The sequence below is a fragment of the Stylophora pistillata genome, chromosome 8 (genome assembly GCF_964205215.1).
Source record: "Stylophora pistillata chromosome 8, jaStyPist1.2, whole genome shotgun sequence".
In the NCBI taxonomy this organism is placed as follows: domain Eukaryota; kingdom Metazoa; phylum Cnidaria; class Anthozoa; order Scleractinia; family Pocilloporidae; genus Stylophora; species Stylophora pistillata.
The window spans coordinates 5,359,702-5,380,000 of record NC_142526.1 but is presented as its reverse complement, the minus strand read 5'-3'; the positions used below and the strand labels follow the sequence as shown (position 1 = coordinate 5,380,000).

The 20,299-nt window shown below is 37.8% G+C and overlaps 2 protein-coding genes across 2 annotated transcripts in view; one reads left to right on the top strand and one right to left on the bottom strand.

Annotated features, from left to right (window-relative positions):
* The window catches only part of LOC111327131 (uncharacterized), a 714-nt gene extending 694 nt beyond the window's left edge, over positions 1-20 (bottom strand). Inside the window, exon 1 of the mRNA XM_022931240.2 lies at positions 1-20. This exon is cut by the window's left edge and continues 694 nt beyond it. Within this exon, the coding sequence (XP_022786975.2) occupies positions 1-20 (20 nt within the window).
* A 4,507-nt stretch (positions 21-4,527) lies between these two features.
* On the top strand, positions 4,528-19,709 carry LOC111327099 (uncharacterized). Its single transcript, XM_088730403.1, has 7 exons — positions 4,528-4,679; positions 4,986-5,117; positions 5,594-5,844; positions 8,876-9,005; positions 10,241-10,366; positions 15,426-15,551; positions 17,245-19,709. The coding sequence occupies exons 2-7, from the start codon at positions 4,991-4,993 to the stop codon at positions 17,700-17,702; spliced, it is 1,218 nt and encodes a 405-aa protein (XP_088586529.1). The 5' UTR covers positions 4,528-4,679; positions 4,986-4,990; the 3' UTR covers positions 17,703-19,709.
* The last annotated feature ends 590 nt before the right edge of the window (positions 19,710-20,299 follow it).

Genomic DNA, 20,299 nt, shown 5'->3' with positions numbered 1-20,299 from the left:
AGCTCAGATTTGGTATCCATTTTTCGGTTGCACAAATCACTAGATTTCAAATCTGGGTATACCAAACAGCTTAGAAATGGCCCGATACAGTCAAACAAACAATGAAACTCAACATCAGTTAGTCCAGTCATATAGAAGCATTGTTCTCTCTTCATAATGTGCTCATATGTAAAACGAGATCTTTCAAATTTAAACTGGAATGACTGGGGTTTTTGCACTGCATTTGGTCAGTTTTAAGGTCATCTAGTCCATTAACCATCTTAGCCATTTCATTTCTTTTTCCTTCATCTTCTCCTTCAAAATTAAAAGTTCGCTTTTAAGCTCAGTGTTTTCTCCAGATATTGTCCTGATTAATTCATATTTTGGATCTTTAAGATTAAGTTTTTGCAATTTCCTTCTGGGTTCTTGCAATGTTCTACCCTCATCTATTAAGCATCTTTTGGCAGAGGCAATATTACTTGGAGGTGTTATGTATGATGCCTTGGATTCAGCATATGTCTTAGTTGTTGACCTGTCAGGTAGATCCTCCAGAGAAGACCTGAATCCTTTCGACCAATGCTCTGAGCAGATCACCCCTTTTTTGCAGTTTACCTGAAAGAACCAATAAAAAATAACGCGCAGCAGTGCGAGTTTACAGGAAAGTCTAGGATTCTAGCTAGTCGACCTGAATTTGATTAGGAATAAAATCTAAAAACGTTAACTAGTTAAAGTTCTTTAAAATATAAAAGCTTAGTTTTAAGCAAACGATTAATCCAGAGTTAATACAATCAATATAACTTTAGATCAGCTATTTTTATGATTACCTTCTTGTTTTTAAGAATTTTGTCGTCAGTATGTTTTAGGTTTTGTCCTTTTCCACATCAGACAAGTTGCAAACCGCCTCCAGTTAGCTCAATGGATAGAGCGCTGGACTGTTGTGCGGGAGGTCGAGGGTTCGAGCCCCGGCCGTACCAACACTCAAAGTCTTAAAATGATTGAGAATGATTTGTTATCTTTCTATAACATCAAGAAATGATTAGATATTCGAGTCTTCTCGGATAGGGACGAATAAATGGAGGTCCCGTCTCCTGCAGGGTTGGGGTAGGAGACGTTAAATTCCTACACACGAGATTACTGTGTGATGGATGTCCTCCCCTGGGGTGGGATGGGTGGGAAGGTGAGATCGATAGACTGAAGCGGCTGCCAGAGGTGCCTGATATGCTGAAGTCTGCTCTCAACCTTACACTGCACCCGTAATTCAGCCTCTGGGCTGCAAGTGGTCAGATGTAAACTATATTCTAAACTATATTCTACATTCTAGTACTCCAGCGTGCTAGCAACACTTTGCTTTGTTCTCCATGAGTTTATGCATAACGTAGCAGCACAATTCCAGTGCCATTTCGTTTCACTTTGGCGAGCTTGTGCAGTGAACTTTATATCTGGAAAATCTACTTCAACCCTTGCAGGTTGTTTGCTCCAGTGAGCCGAGCAAAGCACAACGCGTTTCCACTTCACTCCCTCTTTCTTTTTACAGCCAATAACATCAATGTATCGATCAATTACTTCCTTTGAAGCCCGTTGCACTTTCGTCATACGGTGATACGATATCTCTTGAGTTCTCCAATTGCTTTTACAATACTTTGAGGCACAACTCTAGTGCCACTTCGTGGCGGAAGCCATGTTTGTTTTGAATTTGTCCGCGAAAGTCCGTACTAGACCCAGTACCTCACGTTATGAAATTAGGCAATGGCTAGTTTCACAAACGTTACAAAAGGACCTCCTGGAAATTACTCCTCAGTCTACCTGTGTACAGCAACAATACAAACAAAAGTGAATCGGAAATGCTGAACGCCACCCAATCAGATGGATTTCTCTAAAGTTCTGCCCATAGAAAAAGTTAATCGAAAAATGATTGAGGTCTCTTTTTAATTAATGGTTTTAACAGGTTTCACCTTTGCTTCAACAGGTTTCACCTTTGGTATTGGGACAACATTGGCCATCTTCCATGCTGGCGGGAGTCTGTTCTCTGCAGTTTTGCCGAGAACAGACTCCCGCCACCATGGAAGATGGCCAATGTTGTTCCAATACCAAAGGTGAAACCTGCGGAGGATATCAGTAAACATCTTCGCCCTATCTCCCTGATTCCGGCGCCGTCTAAAATTGCGGAAGATTTCGTGGTTGGTCTTCATATTGGCCCTGCTGTGATGGAGGTTATTGACCCCGACCAGTAGGGAGGAATTCCAAACTCGTCCACCCTTCATGCCCTAATATCCATGGTGCACAACTGGTCCAATGCCACTGACGGTAGTGGAGCTGCCGTGCGAGTCGTCCTTTATAAACAGTAGAGTTTTTCTGTCGAGGAACTATCGGCTGTTAGTTGCCCCGCGGAAATTTGATGTTCCTAAAACAAATATGCTAGTTTTAAGAATATCAAATTTCCAAGGGGCAACTATCAGACCGATAGTCCCGCGACATAAACACTGTATTGTTTTTATTGTTCATCACTAAATTTTCTTCCGCGCCTACAGCTTGTCACAAATGTCAATAATTCGCAACCGTACATTGGCTAAATAATACGTTATACCTGTCAGAATTGAAAAGTCACTTTTTTCCGATCTGTCTAACTTCGCGTAAATACGCGCTGCATAAATTGGTAAATTATTATCATTATTATTAATAAATAATATAACAGTGCATTCCTTTGAAAGTTAACCTTTCTCAAGAGAGGAAAATATATTTCTTTTGAGAGTTAAAACTTTTCCTTATTATGAATATTTCTATAAGTCATAAGTTGAGTCAACATTGGAAGCACAAAGTAATTATAATTATAATTACACAAACATTGAACAGATGTTCATTAGACTTTTTTAAGTCCGAATTGTTGTGTTCTCATCCAACGGTCACGTTCATATCTCCAACTAATAGATTAAAAAAGTTGGGATATGTTCTGAATGTTTATGATACGGCAAAAAGCTCGAATTTTCGTATCAGGGGAAAGTAACATGAACCTCAAGTCTTCAATTCATAGATGGCTGGAACCGGTTCTCGTATTAACTAGGGTTGAGTCAGCGAGATTCTTCCCAATTTCAAACTTTTCACTCAAATATCTTCCTTAAATTATCTTTCTTAAATTATTCATGTGTAACTTTCTATTTAGTCTGTAACCATGGCTGCAGTACGTAAATAGCGCAATCCTTTCTAAAGGTTTCTCCTGTATCATGAGGAGAAAAATTACTTATTTCTTCTTAAAAGGTAAAAGCCTCTTACTCATGAATGGTTATCTGCAAGAGTCCAGCTGCCGATGGAAGCTAAGAAAGGGCCAATTGTCTTATTCCAATGGTGTTAATGGTCATTCACAAGAAACACGTTTGATGATGAAATTATTTTGCTTCCATGATTTCACCACTTTTTCGGTAATTTTTGCAAACGTTTGACAGCTAATTAGAAATAAAAATTGAGGGCTCAGATGTCCATTATCCTAGTCTACGATCCAGGACAACCTCTTCATCATTTTCTATATTTTTCCCATCACCACCTCATAAATTAATCATATTAGGGACCTTTAAGCAGTCAGGACGGAAAAACTGAAGAACACTTTGATAAGAAAATGAATTAGATATTTGTTTTAAGTTAAAATTTCGCGAATGGATGGATGTGTTTGCTGCCCACTTACGGCGCCATATCTCAACTTCAGTATAACGGATGTTAAGTTCCAAATAAATAAATAATTTGCCGTCGTAGTTTCTGCTCTAAAAACATGCAAATTTTGCTGATTCCAAGTTGTTGTTTTGCAAGTTTTGATAAGAAGTGCTGAGTCATTGTTCTGCCAATCAGATCGTCTTTATCACGTCCTTGTTGTCGTCGCCGACGTGGTCGCTTTCGGTTGTAGTCTGCTAATCAAAGTCTGCCGAGAAGATTTCGCGTAAATTGTTATTTTCAATTTAAAGCTAGAAAAAAAAAATTAAAGTCAAGCTCGGGTTCAAGGAATGCTCGAATCCTTCACTCAAATTTGAATCTCCGAGATAATACTGGATTTGTGCATTTTATCTTTTTTTCTAATAACTTTCTGTATGCTTAATAATGATAGCTGTTGAACGTTAAAAAGAGAATGAATGAAATGGTACATCCCTTTCCGAAGGTGTACCTTTTCAAAAGAGAATAAAATACATTTCCTCTGAAAAGGTGAGAGAGGTATTTTTTTTGACTTTCTTTTTTTTTTTTTTCATTATTTTTATAAGTCGTTAGGGAGATTCGAACTCGCAGCGGAGGACCAAAGTAATTCAGCTCGCCAAGTTTCACAGAAAACTTGTTCTAAATTTGATACTTAGCGGTCGAATTCACTCGTTTGCAATTATAATAACGATAAGCATTATCATTATTATGATTAAGGTTAAGTTCTGTTACCATAACTTTACCTCAAGCAGTGGCTCAAATTGTCAAGCAGCAATATACAAGCCACAGGAAATGAATTTAGGTATATTTGTTGCTAGGGAGTTTTTTTTCTCCCACAGAGTCCTCCTTTGCTATTTTAATTACTTGCTCGCGATTTAACCATAGCTGATGTGCGTCAACCGATGAGAAGTGGTAATGGGACTGTCTAGAGTTCAGCTCCGTCTGTATCCATGCGAGTGATAACAAAATCGGACGACCGCACAACAAAGAACACCCCAAATATTTGAAAGTGAATTACTCCTTGAAAGGTAAGAATAGTTCTTATAACGGTATTATGGAGGGTGAATTCAAATTGAGGTGTTCAATCAAACAAGCGAAAGCGGAAAAATACACCCATTTATTCCCGGCTAGTGACACACAAATGTCATTAAGACAACTGAAGTAAAATTAGGCAAAGGTGCTGAAGATTGTAAAATGAGACGACGAAGGTAGCTCGATATACTTTTCACAAGTTCTTTTTTTATGAAACAGTACACCACTGCGTTTAAGAAAATTCGCCTTACTTTTCCAAGATTCAGTAAAATTGCCTTAATATTTTTCAATGTTTTAAACAGGAAAAATGTTGCAGAAAATGGAATGCTTCATACTCTTGGCTCTCTTTACCTGTCTGGATTGTGTTTCTGCAAATAACCAGTGTGGAGCAAATAGCACAGGAAATATGGCTCTTAAAAATTTGCGTATTAAGGGTATGTCGAAGTCAGTCCTCCAACCGGTTATTCCTTTTGTGATAAGAAATAATCTCCCAGAGTTCATCTACCACAGAAACGGAAATAATTGTCAGCTGCCTTGTGTACCACACCTGATTTAGATCATAACATTCCGGCGGCGTTTAACAATATAGCATTTTTTAGCATGACTATCCCCTAGAATAAATTATTTATCTTCTACACTGTAATTGTTTGATATCAGCCCTCACCCATCGTGAGTGAGAGAGTATTAGGTTGGACTATTTCTCTTAAAGGAAAAAAGGTCCGAAGAAATAAACTTTTGTGGAAAGGTAAATGACTGAGTAGAAAAGGCTTTTGTGTAGAAGGCAATTTGACTAAATAACTCAGTTTCCAAAAATATGGAAAGGCTTGCCACCTGTTCTGCCTTTGAAGAATGAAAGGACATTGCAGATTATATTTCTCATTGGCTTCTTTATTCCTTCTTCCTCCGCCAGATGATTGTCGAGTGATTCGATTCAAAGAAGGAACAAAAAACAAGATATTAAAAAATCACGTTATTAGGACAGACCAAGTGAATGACAAGGATATCTGTGAGTTGAGATGCCATCTTGAACCAAACTGCGTGTCTTACAATTACGGTCCGCAGGCAGGTGGGACATTCACATGCGAGTTGAATAACATGACCCACTTACAAGCCTTCGATTCTTTCGAAGACAAAAGCGGATTTTTATACACAGAGATTTTCGTAAGTACCTGACAACATTCAGTTTTACAATGTAATTTGGTTATATCAACTCACTTGAAATATGTAAATTGGCCACCGTAACGAATAAAAAAGCTGAAGTTTCGAGCGTTAGCCCTTCGTCAGAGCGAATGGAGGAGTTGTGGGTTGTGTGTGTTTTTATATGTAGCAGCGGAGGTACGTCATAGATCACTTTCATAAATGGCTGCCGTATAAATATTCTTTTGTTTAAATTTAAATTAGCCCTTCTGGACTCGCTTGAGATAATGTATTCTTTTGAATTTTGGACTGGAGAACGAGGCCAGTAGGGCTAATTTAAATTTAAACAAAAGAATATTAATCCGGCAGCCAGTTATGAAAGTGGTCTAATAGACAGAACATGGCAAAAAGAAAAACACGAATAAATTGGTGGAATGAAAAGCGTTCGTTGATACCTGTGGGATTAAAAGTGCCGATTTGAAAGATTAACTTTCGTTCGAGAGTTTTGCGGCTTTCCGTGTTGCCTAAATGTAAGGAGAGACCGCAGATTTCCATACGTTCTTTGGAATGATTAGGTAGATTAAAGTGACTAGCGACTGGTTTTGATGCGTGCTTGTCATTCCTATCTAGGTCGCGAAGGTGTCCTCGGAATCGGTCACCTAGTCGTCTTCCTGTTTCGCCAATATATAACTTTTTGCAATCAGTGCAAGTTATGCAATAGATTACGTTGGCGGAGGTACACGTGAAGTTATCGGTGATCTTAATAGATCGCTTGGGTCCCGATACATTCTCAGCGTTGTGAATGAAGGGACAAGTTTTGCATCGTGCGCGAGCGCATTTAAAAGTGACGGGTTGGTCATTAGTTTGGAACGAACTTCTGACCAAAAAATTGCCTATGTTTTTGTCACGTTTAATGAAATAAGCGGAGGTTGCGAAAAGATAGTGCCAGACTCTGGATCGTTTTGAAGTAATTTTAAGTTTTTAAGAATAATGGATTTGACTGTGTGGTTGTGAGGGTGAAACGTGAGAGTTTAGGGAATGCGGTCGGAATTTTCCTTCTGTGACGTTTGTAGTGCTGACTGTCGATCAATAAGTTGGGCGCGGTGGTGACCCGCTTGAGCGACAGAAACAGGGTAACCACGTTTTAGAAAAACTGGCACATTGACTCTGATTTGTGGGAAAAATCAGAGTCATCGCTACATAAACGACGAAGTCTTAGAAACTGAGAAAAGGGAATGGAATTCTTAACATGAGATGGATGCGAAGATGAATACAACAAGTAACTATGCGAGTCTATGGGTTTGTAATGCACACTAGTGGATCAACCGTTGCCTTCAATTGAAACTTTCGATTGATGTCTAAAAAGGATGAAGAATTGTCGGAAATTTCCCAGGTATATTTTAGAGCCGGGTGAAAAGAATTGACTGCGGTTATGAATTGAGTTAGCTCCTCTCTGGTAGAGGAGGTAGCGCCGATACAGTCGTCTGTGTCTGTGTCTGTGTGTCTTTATTGTTCAAAAGATAAAATTACATATCTTATGTTACATCTAATACAGGAAGTACACTTTCACAAAGCTACATTATACTTAAAAACAATTCTATTAAAAAATGTATTCTTAAAACGGTTTGTGCGAATAGCGGGCATGACAGGGGATTTATTTCTCAAATTATACCTCGTGATCTTGGTCTCAGGGAAGTAGGCTCTAAGAGGATGGCTCAGGATAGTTGAAACCTTGCGACAAATTTTGTGATCTTGCGTTTTAAGTAAGTCACCTATCACTAATTTCTTAGATATGTATTTACGTTTAAAACAACGATCTAAAAACTGCTGGGCTATAGTTAGCTCTGACTCAGAGGCCCCATGCACAGATAGAGCATAAGTGATATTAGGTAGGACAATGGAATTAAATAAAACATCTACTTCTGCTTGGCTACATCCTTCCTTGCGGAGGCATCTGATAACGTATAACCCTTTATTAGCTTTACCTAACTTTTCTTTTAGGTGAGTACTGAATTTGCAGTTCGGCTGAAACGTGAGACCAAGAATGGTTATTGTACTAGTCTGAGGTATGCCAAAAATACTTTTGTAGGCCTCGGCAGTGTGACCTTTTTTATACATAATAAGCTCTTTACATTTAGTAGAATTTGAATTCATTCTATTTTGGCTTGCCCACTGTAAAAACTGATTTATTAAGTCTACAGAGTGATCTTTATAATAATATACCGGAGCAATAATCGTACAGTCATCAGCGTATTTGAAACCAAGTGTCTCGTTCCCTAATTTAATTTCCAGATCGTTAAGAAATATATTGAACAAATAAGGTAAATGTAGCAACCGTAGAGTTCAGGTTTGGGGCCAATGTATTGGCTAAAAAATTGTTCTTCGACAAAACCTACAAAAAGATTGGGATAGCTGGGCCCCAATTTGGTACCCATGACTACGCCGTTGGTTTGTTTGAAAAAGTTGTCTCCGAATGACAAACAATTGAACTAATGATTCCAAATGAAAAACAACATACCTAATCATTCCAAACAACATATGGCAGTCTGCGGTCTCTCCTTAAATTTAGGCAACACGGAAAGCCGCTAAACTCTTGAACAAAAGTTAATCTTTCAAATCGGCACTCTTAATCCCACAGGTATCAACGAACGCTTTTCATTCCACTAATTTATTCGTGTTTTTTCTCATTGCCATGTTCTCACCAATGGCGTACCTCCGCTTCTACATATAAAACCATATACAACCCACAATTCCTCCATTCGCTCTGACGAAGTGCTAACGCTCGAAACGTCAGCTTTCTTATTCGTTACGGTGGCCAATTTACATATTTCAACCGAGTTGATATAACCAAATTACATTGTTACTCCCGCCGACGCAGCACCACAGTTTCTTTAGAAACTTTTAGCCTTTATTCATTTTTCAGTTTTACAAGGGGCATAATTCTAACAATAAGAAAACTCTGATAAACTGTTATTGATTTATTCATTCCTTCATTTATTTATTCATCAATTCTTTTTATTCTATACATTGGTCCATTTTATTATTACCTTTTCAGAATCCTTGTGAGAGCAATCCGTGTGCTCATCACGCCACATGTCAAGCGGGGTTTGGTGACCGGTGTCTGGATACCGCTGGATACCGCTGTCTATGTACTGCTGGATATCAAGGAGTTCAGTGCGAGACAGGTGACAAAGAAAATTTCTTACGATAAAATGATGGGCTCAGAGAACAGGCAAAATAATTCTGACTCAAAAGATGGGTAGAGGGAAAGATGAACAAGCAGGCAAAGGATAAAAGAAGTATAAAAAGAAGTATATAAAAATATAAAAGAAGAAAGATCATGATTCATAAAGCTACTTTTATAAAGTTGGACGAAAAATCTCATCAAGGAGGGTTCTTAACCTTCGATTGTTTTCTTCTTAAATTGTGCATAGATGTAGATGAATGCACATCGGGAAAACACGATTGTTCCGTAGAGTACACATGTATCAATAATTTGGGTTCATATCGGTGCTCATGTAAACCTAGATTTTTTGGCGACGGAGAAGCTTGCCAAGTTGAGAATTTTAAACACTGAAAGAGACAATAACGACGAAAGGAAAAGACGCATACAAATGTAGACCAGCAACAATGGTGTTGACAGTGGGTCCTACATATCGGAAAAAGAGGTAGTACATGTATTATCAAGTCAGCTGCCAGGTAAAGCTTATTTGGTCTTGTTAGGCCTCGCGAGTTATGCTTTACTGCTGAGGCCAAGAACAAGGCTGAAAAAACTTTCTCTATATGCCTGCAAACTTTATGCCTTTTTTCGTTGAGAAAATCTCGGGTAACTATTTACCATTCTCGCCTCGATTCTGTGGCTGCAATATGCCGTCACTCGATCGATAAAGTTCATTGATCAACTACATATATCTTATTAACCAAGCGCAAGGGCCGTAATGGGAGAATATCGGCCCGAGGTCTTGACAGTACGGACCGAGCGCAGCCAGGTCCGTACAAAAAAGACCGAGGGCCGATATTCTTCCAGTACGGTCCCGAGCAAGCGTGGTTAATAAGAGATTTATTATTCGACTGAAGTTCAAAGGGACACAAGTGCGGTATCATTCGGGACCATTCGGAACAGTGCCCGGTCCAATACTGAGAGAATATTCACCGGCAATAGAGCATTTTGATTGGTTGAGTTTAGTTATAGGCCCTCTGACTGCCCGAGTCGTGTAACAAAGCCTGTTAATGGCTTCTGGGGAGGGGAGTAGTTGCTGTCTCACTGGCATCTGGCGTTGATCCCTAAACCTGTCCTCTCTTAAGAAACCTAAGCTTAAATGTCTATTTGTATAACTTTTGGATGCAAAGTGATATTCGTTATTTTTATATGGTTTTGGTTTTTTTTTAAGTTTATTCTTTTGACTCGTATTCTTTCCAGATATCGATGAGTGTAACGATGAAAGCCATGCCTGTCACACCTTTGCCATTTGCACAAACACCGCTGGATCATTTGACTGTAGCTGTAAGTCTGGCCACCAAGGAGATGGACGGTCCTCTTGCTTAGGTAACATCTGGAGCATTCATTTTTAACCGAATACCTAAACTTAAATTGGTAACTTACGTTGTTCTCAAGGACCCAGCATTTGTTTGGTCATCTCTTTTCATTAATAGAACAAACGAAACCAATACAATACAATACAAACTTTATTGACACTCCCTAAAGAGGGTTTTTCGGTGAAAATGATCTAAAAATTACAAAATTACAATACTAAAATGTATAATAGAAAAATTAAGGAAGCTAAAATGTTAATAGATGTTCGCCAAATTTACAACTAAGAGCGATTAGAAAGGAAAGCAGCAAGTAATTTGGCTGTAAGTTTACGCTTAAAATCACAAGAAGAATTACAGAGTTTAAGGGTATTATCTAAAATGTTCCATAGACTTACTGTACGATAAAAGAATGTCCTTTGTCCCGATTTAGTTCTATATAAGGGTATATGCAGAAGTTGGGAGCTTCTGGTCGTGCGACCACTTATCTCACCACATGTTAGAAACTTCGAGGAGAGATAAGTAGGAGCGGAGCCCGTCATACACTTAAAAGCAAGTAAGATTTAATAGGTAGCCAGTGCAGTTCTCTCAGAAGCGGAGACTGTCTCTCACATAGACCGCAACACCCCCTTTTTTCCTTTTGTCCAAGTCTGCTCAACCTCTGTCCCGCCTGAACACATTGTATGCAATGGCGGTCGGACGTATTAATTTGACGTCCGTTATAGTTCTGTGTTTATGCCAAATAATTCTTCGCCAGGACGACATTGAGGACTCCAGAATATCTTTGGCTTCCTATCGTGTTTCGTTGGCAGAACGTTTTTATATTTCTCAAGTATTTAACCGTCCTTCTGGTCGATATGGTAAATCTAAACTCGTCCGGTCAACAAGCAATGCGTGTCCCGAAACTGGTGTAAAGGTTATCAAGTTACTGCACCTTATCCAGATTGGCCCAGTTGCAGAGTGAGGCCTGCTATGTGGCGATATTTCGGTTAATCCTGGCCCTTTCAACTTGTATGCCTCGCAATGCCGGAATGGTTTATTGCTCTGTCACTGGAACATTCAAAGGCTTACGGATCCAAAATTTGAAGAGATCTCTAAATCGCTTACTGGCGAAGCTCGACCTGACTGCAAGCTTGACATCTTGATCCTAACGGAGTCCCTTTGTGATAGTAAAGTTCCGGACTCGTACTATTGTATTCCCGCTTATAAGCTATATAGGAAAGACCGACAGGGAAAGCTTGGGGGTGGAATCCTCGCTTATGTAAATTAGAGTCTATGCGTTCGACGCCGTTTAGACCTTGAGACTAACGACATTGAAGCCTTGTGGCTTGAAGTTTATCCACATAAATCAAATCGATCTTTATTGATCTCTGGGGTCTATCGTCCTCCATCGGCGAAACGAGAATATAACATCAATTTAGGGAAAAACATCGAAAACGCCTATTTGACAAACGCGGAGGTGATTGTGATAGGAGACTTGAATTATGACTTTTTAATTTCGACGCGTTTTTACAAACAAGAACTAAATAAAGTCCTGAGGGATTTGAACCTAAACCAGATGGTAAACGTAGTCACCAGACCTGCTTCTGGCGCGTGCTTGGATCATATTTACGTAAGTCATTCTGAGAGGATACATGATGTCTCTGTAGTTAATGTCGGTTTGTCTGATCATTTGCCAGTTTTTGCATTGAGACGCTATAATCAGTGGCAGGAGCAAGGCCCTTGCAGTAAAAAGAGACATCTTTCATTTAGATATAGGAATCTCCAGAATATTGACAAAGACAATTTTATAAAAGACCTTAATGAGGCCCCGTTGGACGCAGCCTTTGTCTTCGAAGAAACCGACGACATTATAGACAACTGGTACGATATTTTCAATGGCATCTTGGACAAGCACGCACCAGCGAAAACAAAAAGAATCAAGAGAATTAGTCAGCCTAAATGGTTTACTGGCGATCTAAATGACGAGATCAAGAAGAGAGATTGTCTCCTTAGAAAGGCTCGAAACTCAAGAAATCCGGGGGACTGGATGCTTTTTAGAGAAGCGAAAAATAGAGTTACCAAGTTCATAAGAGATACTAAGAAAGCCTTTTGCTAAGTCTCAAGTTGAGGAAAATCGGAATTGTCCAAAGAAACTATGGTCATTGATTAGTGATCTCACAAGAGATTCGCAAGGAAAGGATTGTCATGTTCGAGAGCTTGATGAAGACGGGGAAACTGTCACTGAAGACATTCATGTTGCCGAACTGTTTAACTCAACATTTGTAAATCAGGCCACAAAAATATTGGATTCCGCTGATTCATGTTTACCAACTGAAACCATGTCTTCCATTTTAAAGGAAACTAAGGACATCGAATACGCATTTGAACTTCCATTTATCTCCCCTGTGAAGGTTTTGAAAATGCTGCAGGAAATGCCTTATAGCAAAGCGACAGGAGCGGATAGTCTTGGCATCAGAGTGCTAAAAATTGCTGCGCCAGGTATTGCCAGCTCGGTTACGAGCCTTATCAACTATTGTATTTCCACTCACAGTTTTCCGTCAAAGTGGAAAATGGCAAAAGTCACACCAATTTTTAAAAATCAAGGCTCTAAGACTGATAAACAAAATTATCGTCCAATCTCGGTACTTCCCATTTTGTCAAAGATCTACGAGAGGCATATATATGATTCATTGTACGCCCATCTGTCTAGAAACGGCCTTCTGTATGGATTACAGTTAGGGTTCCGAAAGCATCATTCAACTGAAACTGCCCTTATTCGACTCTTGAATCAGATCCTCTTTGATATTGACTGTAATAATGTAACTGGCCTTGTGTGTATTGATTATAGTAAAGCTTTTGACCTGATAAATCATGACATTCTCCTTGCTAAACTGAAGATCTATGGTGTCCATGGTGGAAATCTACAATTGTTTCGGAGCCACTTGGCTGACCGTCAACAATATGTTAATATAAATGGGTGCACTTCATCCCCACTAGGTATCACCCATGATGTTCCACAAGGAAGTATTTTGGGCCCCTTGCTGTTCCTGACTTTCATCAATGACCTCCCACAAGTGATCTCAAACTCTACTGTGGATGTTTATGCCGATGATACTACCTTTTCCTCTAGTGCTTATTGTACTCTGGGGACAACGGCAGCTGAAGCAAAACTTCAGGAGGACATTGACAGTCTTTGCGCATGGTCCACTTAAAATCGCATGGTCTTAAACGCCGGAAAAACCAAATCTATTCTGATAACTGGCAAGCGTCTCAAGTCACGTGTAGCTGACCCTAGTTTGAAGTTGCAAGCAAATGGAACAGCTATCGAGCAAGTTATACATCAGAAACTGCTTGGGGTTACAATTGATCAAGAACTAACTTTTAAGGAACATGTAGATAAACTTTGTAAGAAGCTTAGCAACAAAAATGGCCTACTGAAAAAGTTGTGTACTTATTTACCCATTGAGGAAAGATTACTCTTCTATAATGCCCTTATTAAGCCGGTCATGATGTATGGTAGTATAGCTTGGACCTATTGTTCTAAGGAAGATCTCATGAGAGTGTTTCGGTTGCAGAGACGTGCAGCGCGTGTAATATTAGGTACAGGTATCAGATCAAGAGCTGTAAAAAATTAAGAAACTAAATTGGATCCTATTCTATGACGAGGTCAAGATAAGAAAGTGCGTGTTAATCTACAAGGCACTGCATGGGGAATCCCCTACGTATATTGAAAGTACTTTAACTACAAATCACTCCCTGCATGGTAGAGAGACCAGGCATGGCCAGTATAACCTAATCTGTCCCAAGTATCGAAATACTACGGAGGCAGGAAGGTCTTTCCAAGTTAGTAGTATTAAGTTATGGAATAGTCTTCCAAATGAGCTTAGGAAACAACGTAGCATCTCCTCTTTTAGGAATAGTTTGATGAATTATTTATAAATTCTTATAGAGACATTGATTCTTTTGAAGCTGTATTATAATCTAGTTTTATTGTATTTATAATCTTTGAATAGTTACATTGTTCGACTAGTTAGTTCTATTTTTAATCTCTATGGCTTAGAATGTATTACTTACTAACTTTAGTTTTTAGGGCCACTGGTTTATCAGCGCAAGCTGTTATGTGTATACCCTCTTTAAATAAAGTCGATTATTATTATTATTATTATTATTATTATTATTATTATCATCACGTGGTCAAATTTTCTGAGACCACAAATAATCCGGGCTGCAAAATTCTGGACCGCCTGGAGCTTGGATGGCTGAAAAACGTCTATGAAAAATTATGTGTGCAATTGAGCAGGGGTTACATGTTTATTATTTTCTATCAACCACCTAAAGCTCATTTTTGCTGTTTTAGCTATCAGTGAATGTCAGGTTAATAACTTGCTTTGTGACGTAAATGCAGACTGCGAAAAAAGTCATGGCTCTTACACATGTACGTGCAAAGAAGGGTTACACTGAAAATGGAGACTCATGTACAGGTTTCATGTGTTGGCTTTGCTTTGTTGTGGACCCGTACCTTTTTAATTCACGTCACAATATTCTCTGTCTTTCTGAATTAGCATGGGTGTGACTTTCCTCCTCTTGCCCTGAGGATTGATAACTACATGCCATCAGATGATCTATTCAAACCCTTCCTAAAGATATGGGTAATCCAACTCCATTTCGTTGTCCTGATGTAATACCCAAATTATATCAAAGCTGGTGGTTACCACAATGGCAATGTTTCCCTAGAGAACCTCTTTCCCCTTAGACCCAAACAGATGATCTTAAGCCTGCGTTTGATAGGGGCCTGAAGTTTCAAAGGGTGAAATACGTTTCGATCGGATAAACATTGAAAAATAAAAAACAAAAACAAACAAACAAACACGACAAAGTAGGGATGGTAAAAAAAAACTTTTATGAAAAAAATGTGTGCTACTGATGAGCTTAATCAAACATAGATGTTGACGAATGCAAATTGGAGAAACAAAATTGTTCCCCTTCAGGCGAAAATTCTATCTCCTTTTTTTATCTGGAATATCACACACACAAGGAGTAGCTTACTTAAAGAGTTTTTTTATTTTAGCTTTTAATTTTTGCATTCTTTTAAGATATCGATGAGTGTAGCGATGGTAGCCACAACTGTCACGTTGCGGCCACTTGTACAAACACTGCTGGATCATTTAACTGTAGCTGTCAGTCTGGACATCTCGGAGATGGACGGAGCTTTTGCTCAGGTACGTTTTGATTTTTAGCGGAATACTCAAATTATTTAGGTATCTCTATTATACTATTATAGTATCTCTAGTCATTCACAGGCAACCCGTAGAAATGGCATAGATATTATAATTTCTAAGGTTAGAGCAGAAGTGGCAAAAAAGGGTTGTTTTTATGCTGGGGCCAAAGCATTCAGTGATTTGTTGCCAGAATTGAAATCAATTAAATCATTATTAATATTTAAATAAAAAATAGAAGAATTTTTTAAATGACTTTTAGTTATCATATATACATGTTAAGACTCTTATAATTATCTTTAATTATAATCAATATTTTACTTTTATCTATGTTTTATTTATTGTTTTGCGTAATTTACCAGGGTACCCATTGATACCAGCAATTGCTAACGGGTTTACCCTGGCTAAAGATGTAATTACTTTTATTATTACTAACAACGTATGGTTTCCAGCATTTGTTTAGATACGACTAATGACAATTCGTCAACAGCTGCTGAGAGATTTGATTTATCAACTAATAAACCACAGTTTATTATTCAAATATGGCTTGTGCTGTGCAAGCAATGTCGGCTTCGTACGCTGCCAACTATTTCAGCGCGTGTCTGACCAGTAGAGCTCAAACACTGAAAAACACTTAAAGAGGAAACGCAAGTTTACCATCTTGAGGAAATTCAGAAACAAAATTTACTTGACAATGCAATGGCAAATATAGGCTAGACATTTTTAAAATTTGTTTTTATAGTTTTTTAGAGTAAGAGTGTCATTTCCCTTTTCATATATATTTTTTAATGTAATTTACTTTTTTGGGATAATTTCGATGCACGTTTTTGAAATTTTTGTATCTAGGTCGTTTTTGTTATCAGAGTTCGTTTGGGTCTGATAGGAGTCTGATCCTAGAGAACCGAATTTAACAGATGTGTTCCGTGTCAATTAATTTGGAAATGTACGACAGGAAAAACCATTACCCACGCGAAGTTATTGCAATGATATAAAAGGTTGTTTATCAGTGACGTTAAACCAAATCTCAAAACCCAATCAGACTTAATCCGAGTTTTTTTTTTTAATTTTTTAAAATTTTTTATATTATTTTATTGTTTCTAAACAACCACCTTTTCTTTTCACTTCTCATGTTTTTCATCATGTGCTCATGATTGCAAATCTATTTAATACGTTATAGAGATATTTTATTAAGAGCAATGATTTGTGTTTCAAAATTTCACACCAAAACAATAACGAATTACAAAACGACACTTGACTTCTTAAGCTTCTTGTGCGTCACTATCCCACGGTCTGGAATTATTGCACTTGGAAGATACTTTTTTGTACGGACCTCGCTGCGCTCGGTCCGTACTGTCAAGACCTCGGGCCGATATTCTCCCAGTACGGCCCTCGCGCTTGGTTAATAAGATGTATGTATATTACATAGTTTAATTACAATAAAATATTTATACATCTTATTTTTGAAATTATTTACAGCTTTAAAATTTAATGTAACAACTTTGTAATTTATGTATATGCGATGTTGATATTAAACACTATTATTATTACTATCATTATTATTATTCAAGTCATGCGCTCTGATACAAGTCAAAATAAACAATTTTTCCTAATTACTATCGAAAAGTTATGGAATTTAAAGAAAACTTCTTTGACCTTTCAAACTAACGCAATCTTTAAAACCTAATAAACATGACAGATAACTGGAAGAAGGTCAACGACGATCCTGTCTGTTTTGGAACGAAAAATAACAGCTATGGAACATTTATAATCCGAGAAGCCGGTCAGATCTACACGTTTCAACTTGTCCATACAAGTGGCTTAGTGAGATGTGCAACTGATTTAGAACTAACAAAGTGGGGATGTCCACACCCATCTTTTGGACATTATAACCTAATGACAGTAATAACTTACCGTAACAAACGCGTTCTTCTACTTGCTGAGTTCGCGAAGTACACCGGAATGTATAGATACCGACTTAACGGTTCTGATGTCAACTCACCCAGGCTTGTGTTTAACCTTCTCCCCACTCCATTGGTTGTGTCTGTCAATCAGCGGTTCCAAATATGGTATGGACAAGATTTGGCTGATTTATCCGAGTACAATAATGCTGGCAAGACATGCACAGACGTTTATGCTTTGTACCCTTTAAACTAAATTTAGTCTGAGATTAAATCTAGATTTAACAAGAGTAAGTTTTAAAGTCAAATATAGAAAGTGAGATAAAGGGTGAAAACATTTTTAGAATATCGCTGGGTAGTGAGCAAGAAAATAAAGAGACGTGAGATGACTAAACTTGAAACAGCAAAGTTAAGGGTTTTGGGGTTTTTCAAGGAATTAATCACTAAAGTTATTATTTAATATAGCAGTACTTCTGGTGTACATTGTTTTCTTATTTTAGTTAGTGAAGTTGATTCCACAGACCGAAGAGCGATCGAGCTCATCGTACATTCCTTTTTATTTGACTCAGAAAAATATCTCGTATCCTTGTGATCCGTTAGCAATACACTGTTAGGTCGAAGAGTGAAATAAGAGATAAATATTAAATCATGTTCATTTCTTGAATGCTACGGGAAGCATCCAAAAAAGTATGTTTGTCACAATTAGTGTATGAAATGGTCTATAGAAAGAAAACATAGGCACATTCACAAAGCTTATGAAAAGTCTTTTGCCTGGAGGACTCTTAATATATATATTTATGACGAAATGATCACAAGCCCTGGCCTGTTACTGGTATCATTTGCTCAAAATTAACTGATGACGTTATGGGAAACGAACAACGATTTTAAATTTATTTTACTGAGCTGATCTATTTCCAGGGTAAAAAAAATCAAAGATGACGGATAATTCATATGTACTTCAAAGGTCATCTCCTGCAGGTTACACCAGTAACAGTAGTATAGTACGTATTATATACCAGGTGATTAGTTGGTTAGTTAGTAGGTTATCCTGAATGTACAGAGGAGATGCACTTTACTGTTCGCGGTAATGGCATCATCCACAGGCTTCGCGGAATATGATTCAGTAAGTTGCGTTGTATTGCAAACAAGAACGTATAACTTGCAAAGACAACGCCTCAGGGTTTTATGGTCTTTTAGAGAAATGAATGTCATGAGTGATAATGAAATATTTCTGATGGTTATGGTTTCCTTGCCCGTTTTACCCGCTCGGGTAGCCAATCAGAACACAGGATTCGCTTCATAATGCCCACGGGCGCTGCCAGCTACACAATTAGTAGTGGTAGTCGGTGTCTCGCATAATATAATTTTGCTATGTAGTTTCAAGAAATAATTTATATGGCACACATCTTTCCCAGAATGAGCCAATAACATAATGGGGAACGAACAATGACTCCAATTCAATTGAAATGTGCCAATCAGTGCTCAGTAAAGTAATCAAACATGATTGATTCAATGGTCGCTTTCTGCGATCGGATTGGTCAGTTGTAATAAAGTTACCCTGGTATCTCCAATTGAGCACGTATTATGTCAGGCGATTAGTTAGTAATCCTATATATATTCAGGAGACGCACATGTTTATTTTCTAGCAATGGAGTCCTCGATAGGAACACAGTAAGTTGTGTTGTAAAGCGAACAAGAAAATATAAAATATTTGTAGCTTGTTATAGCACTACAGCATGCACAAAATTGTGGAACACGATATCTTAAGATATCTATGAAGTCTAAAAACCAACATTGCATAGCGTGAGTTAACCGTTGTAAACAATTAGACTAATCTGATATGTAATGAAATATGCCTAGTCAGTATTAGGATACTCGATTATTTTTCCCTTAGAAAACTTACATTATTATACAACAGGTAGACAAAAACTTTCGTCTGTTTGATTTACTTGAAGGAATTATTAGAATACACTTTTCAAGTTTTCTTGTGGACTTGAATCTTTTGTGCTGCGAGTGTCCTCTAACTTAACGTAGTTTTAATAGAATTTAGAATTTTCTTCCCAACGTGAAATAAATCTTAGGCTTAATTTCTTATGTTTTTTCTATAATGCTTGACGGCCCCATAGAACTCACATTAAACAATCTCACTATTTCGAGTATCTTGGTGTCACATCACGATTGAGATATGATGTTTTAACAACCCGTGCTAATTAATTTCAAATTTGCTACTTGTAGCATCCATATTAAAACAAGACAAAAAATACTTGGGAGCAACTTTCAATAACTTCTAATGCATGAATTCCTGGTGACAATAAATAGATGGTTTGTCGTCGTTATTATTTTACAACAAGCGCACTACAAGCGACTAAGTATAGCGCGAGTAGCTGTAATATAATTACGCCCCTCTCCCCAGTCCACCAAGCACTCGATTTGACAGGTGAATTGAAATGCTGTTTAATGCAAAAGAAGATTTCTAAAATGTTGAGAAAATTTCTTCCTCAAAGTAACATGAAATGGTTAAATCGACTTTCTTGAGTCGCTTGTATAATTCTTGTCTATTTTAATGTTATCATGCACAACCATTCAGGATTAAAATCTGGTGTCTCCTTCAATCTAATTTCAATCAAATATACAAGCAAGTAAAAATTCAGAAAAATAGTGACTGGAATTTAGCAGAAACAGTTGTTGACCAAGTAGACATGATTCTGTTTTCGTAAAAACAGTTAAAAATTGTCACAAATCATTTCGAACAAGGATAATTGTAAGTCCCCTATGTGAAATATGGGATTTCTACTGTCACCTTATGGGCAGCTTCTGATTAGTAGGCCTAAAAAAAGGACGTTGTAAATCTTA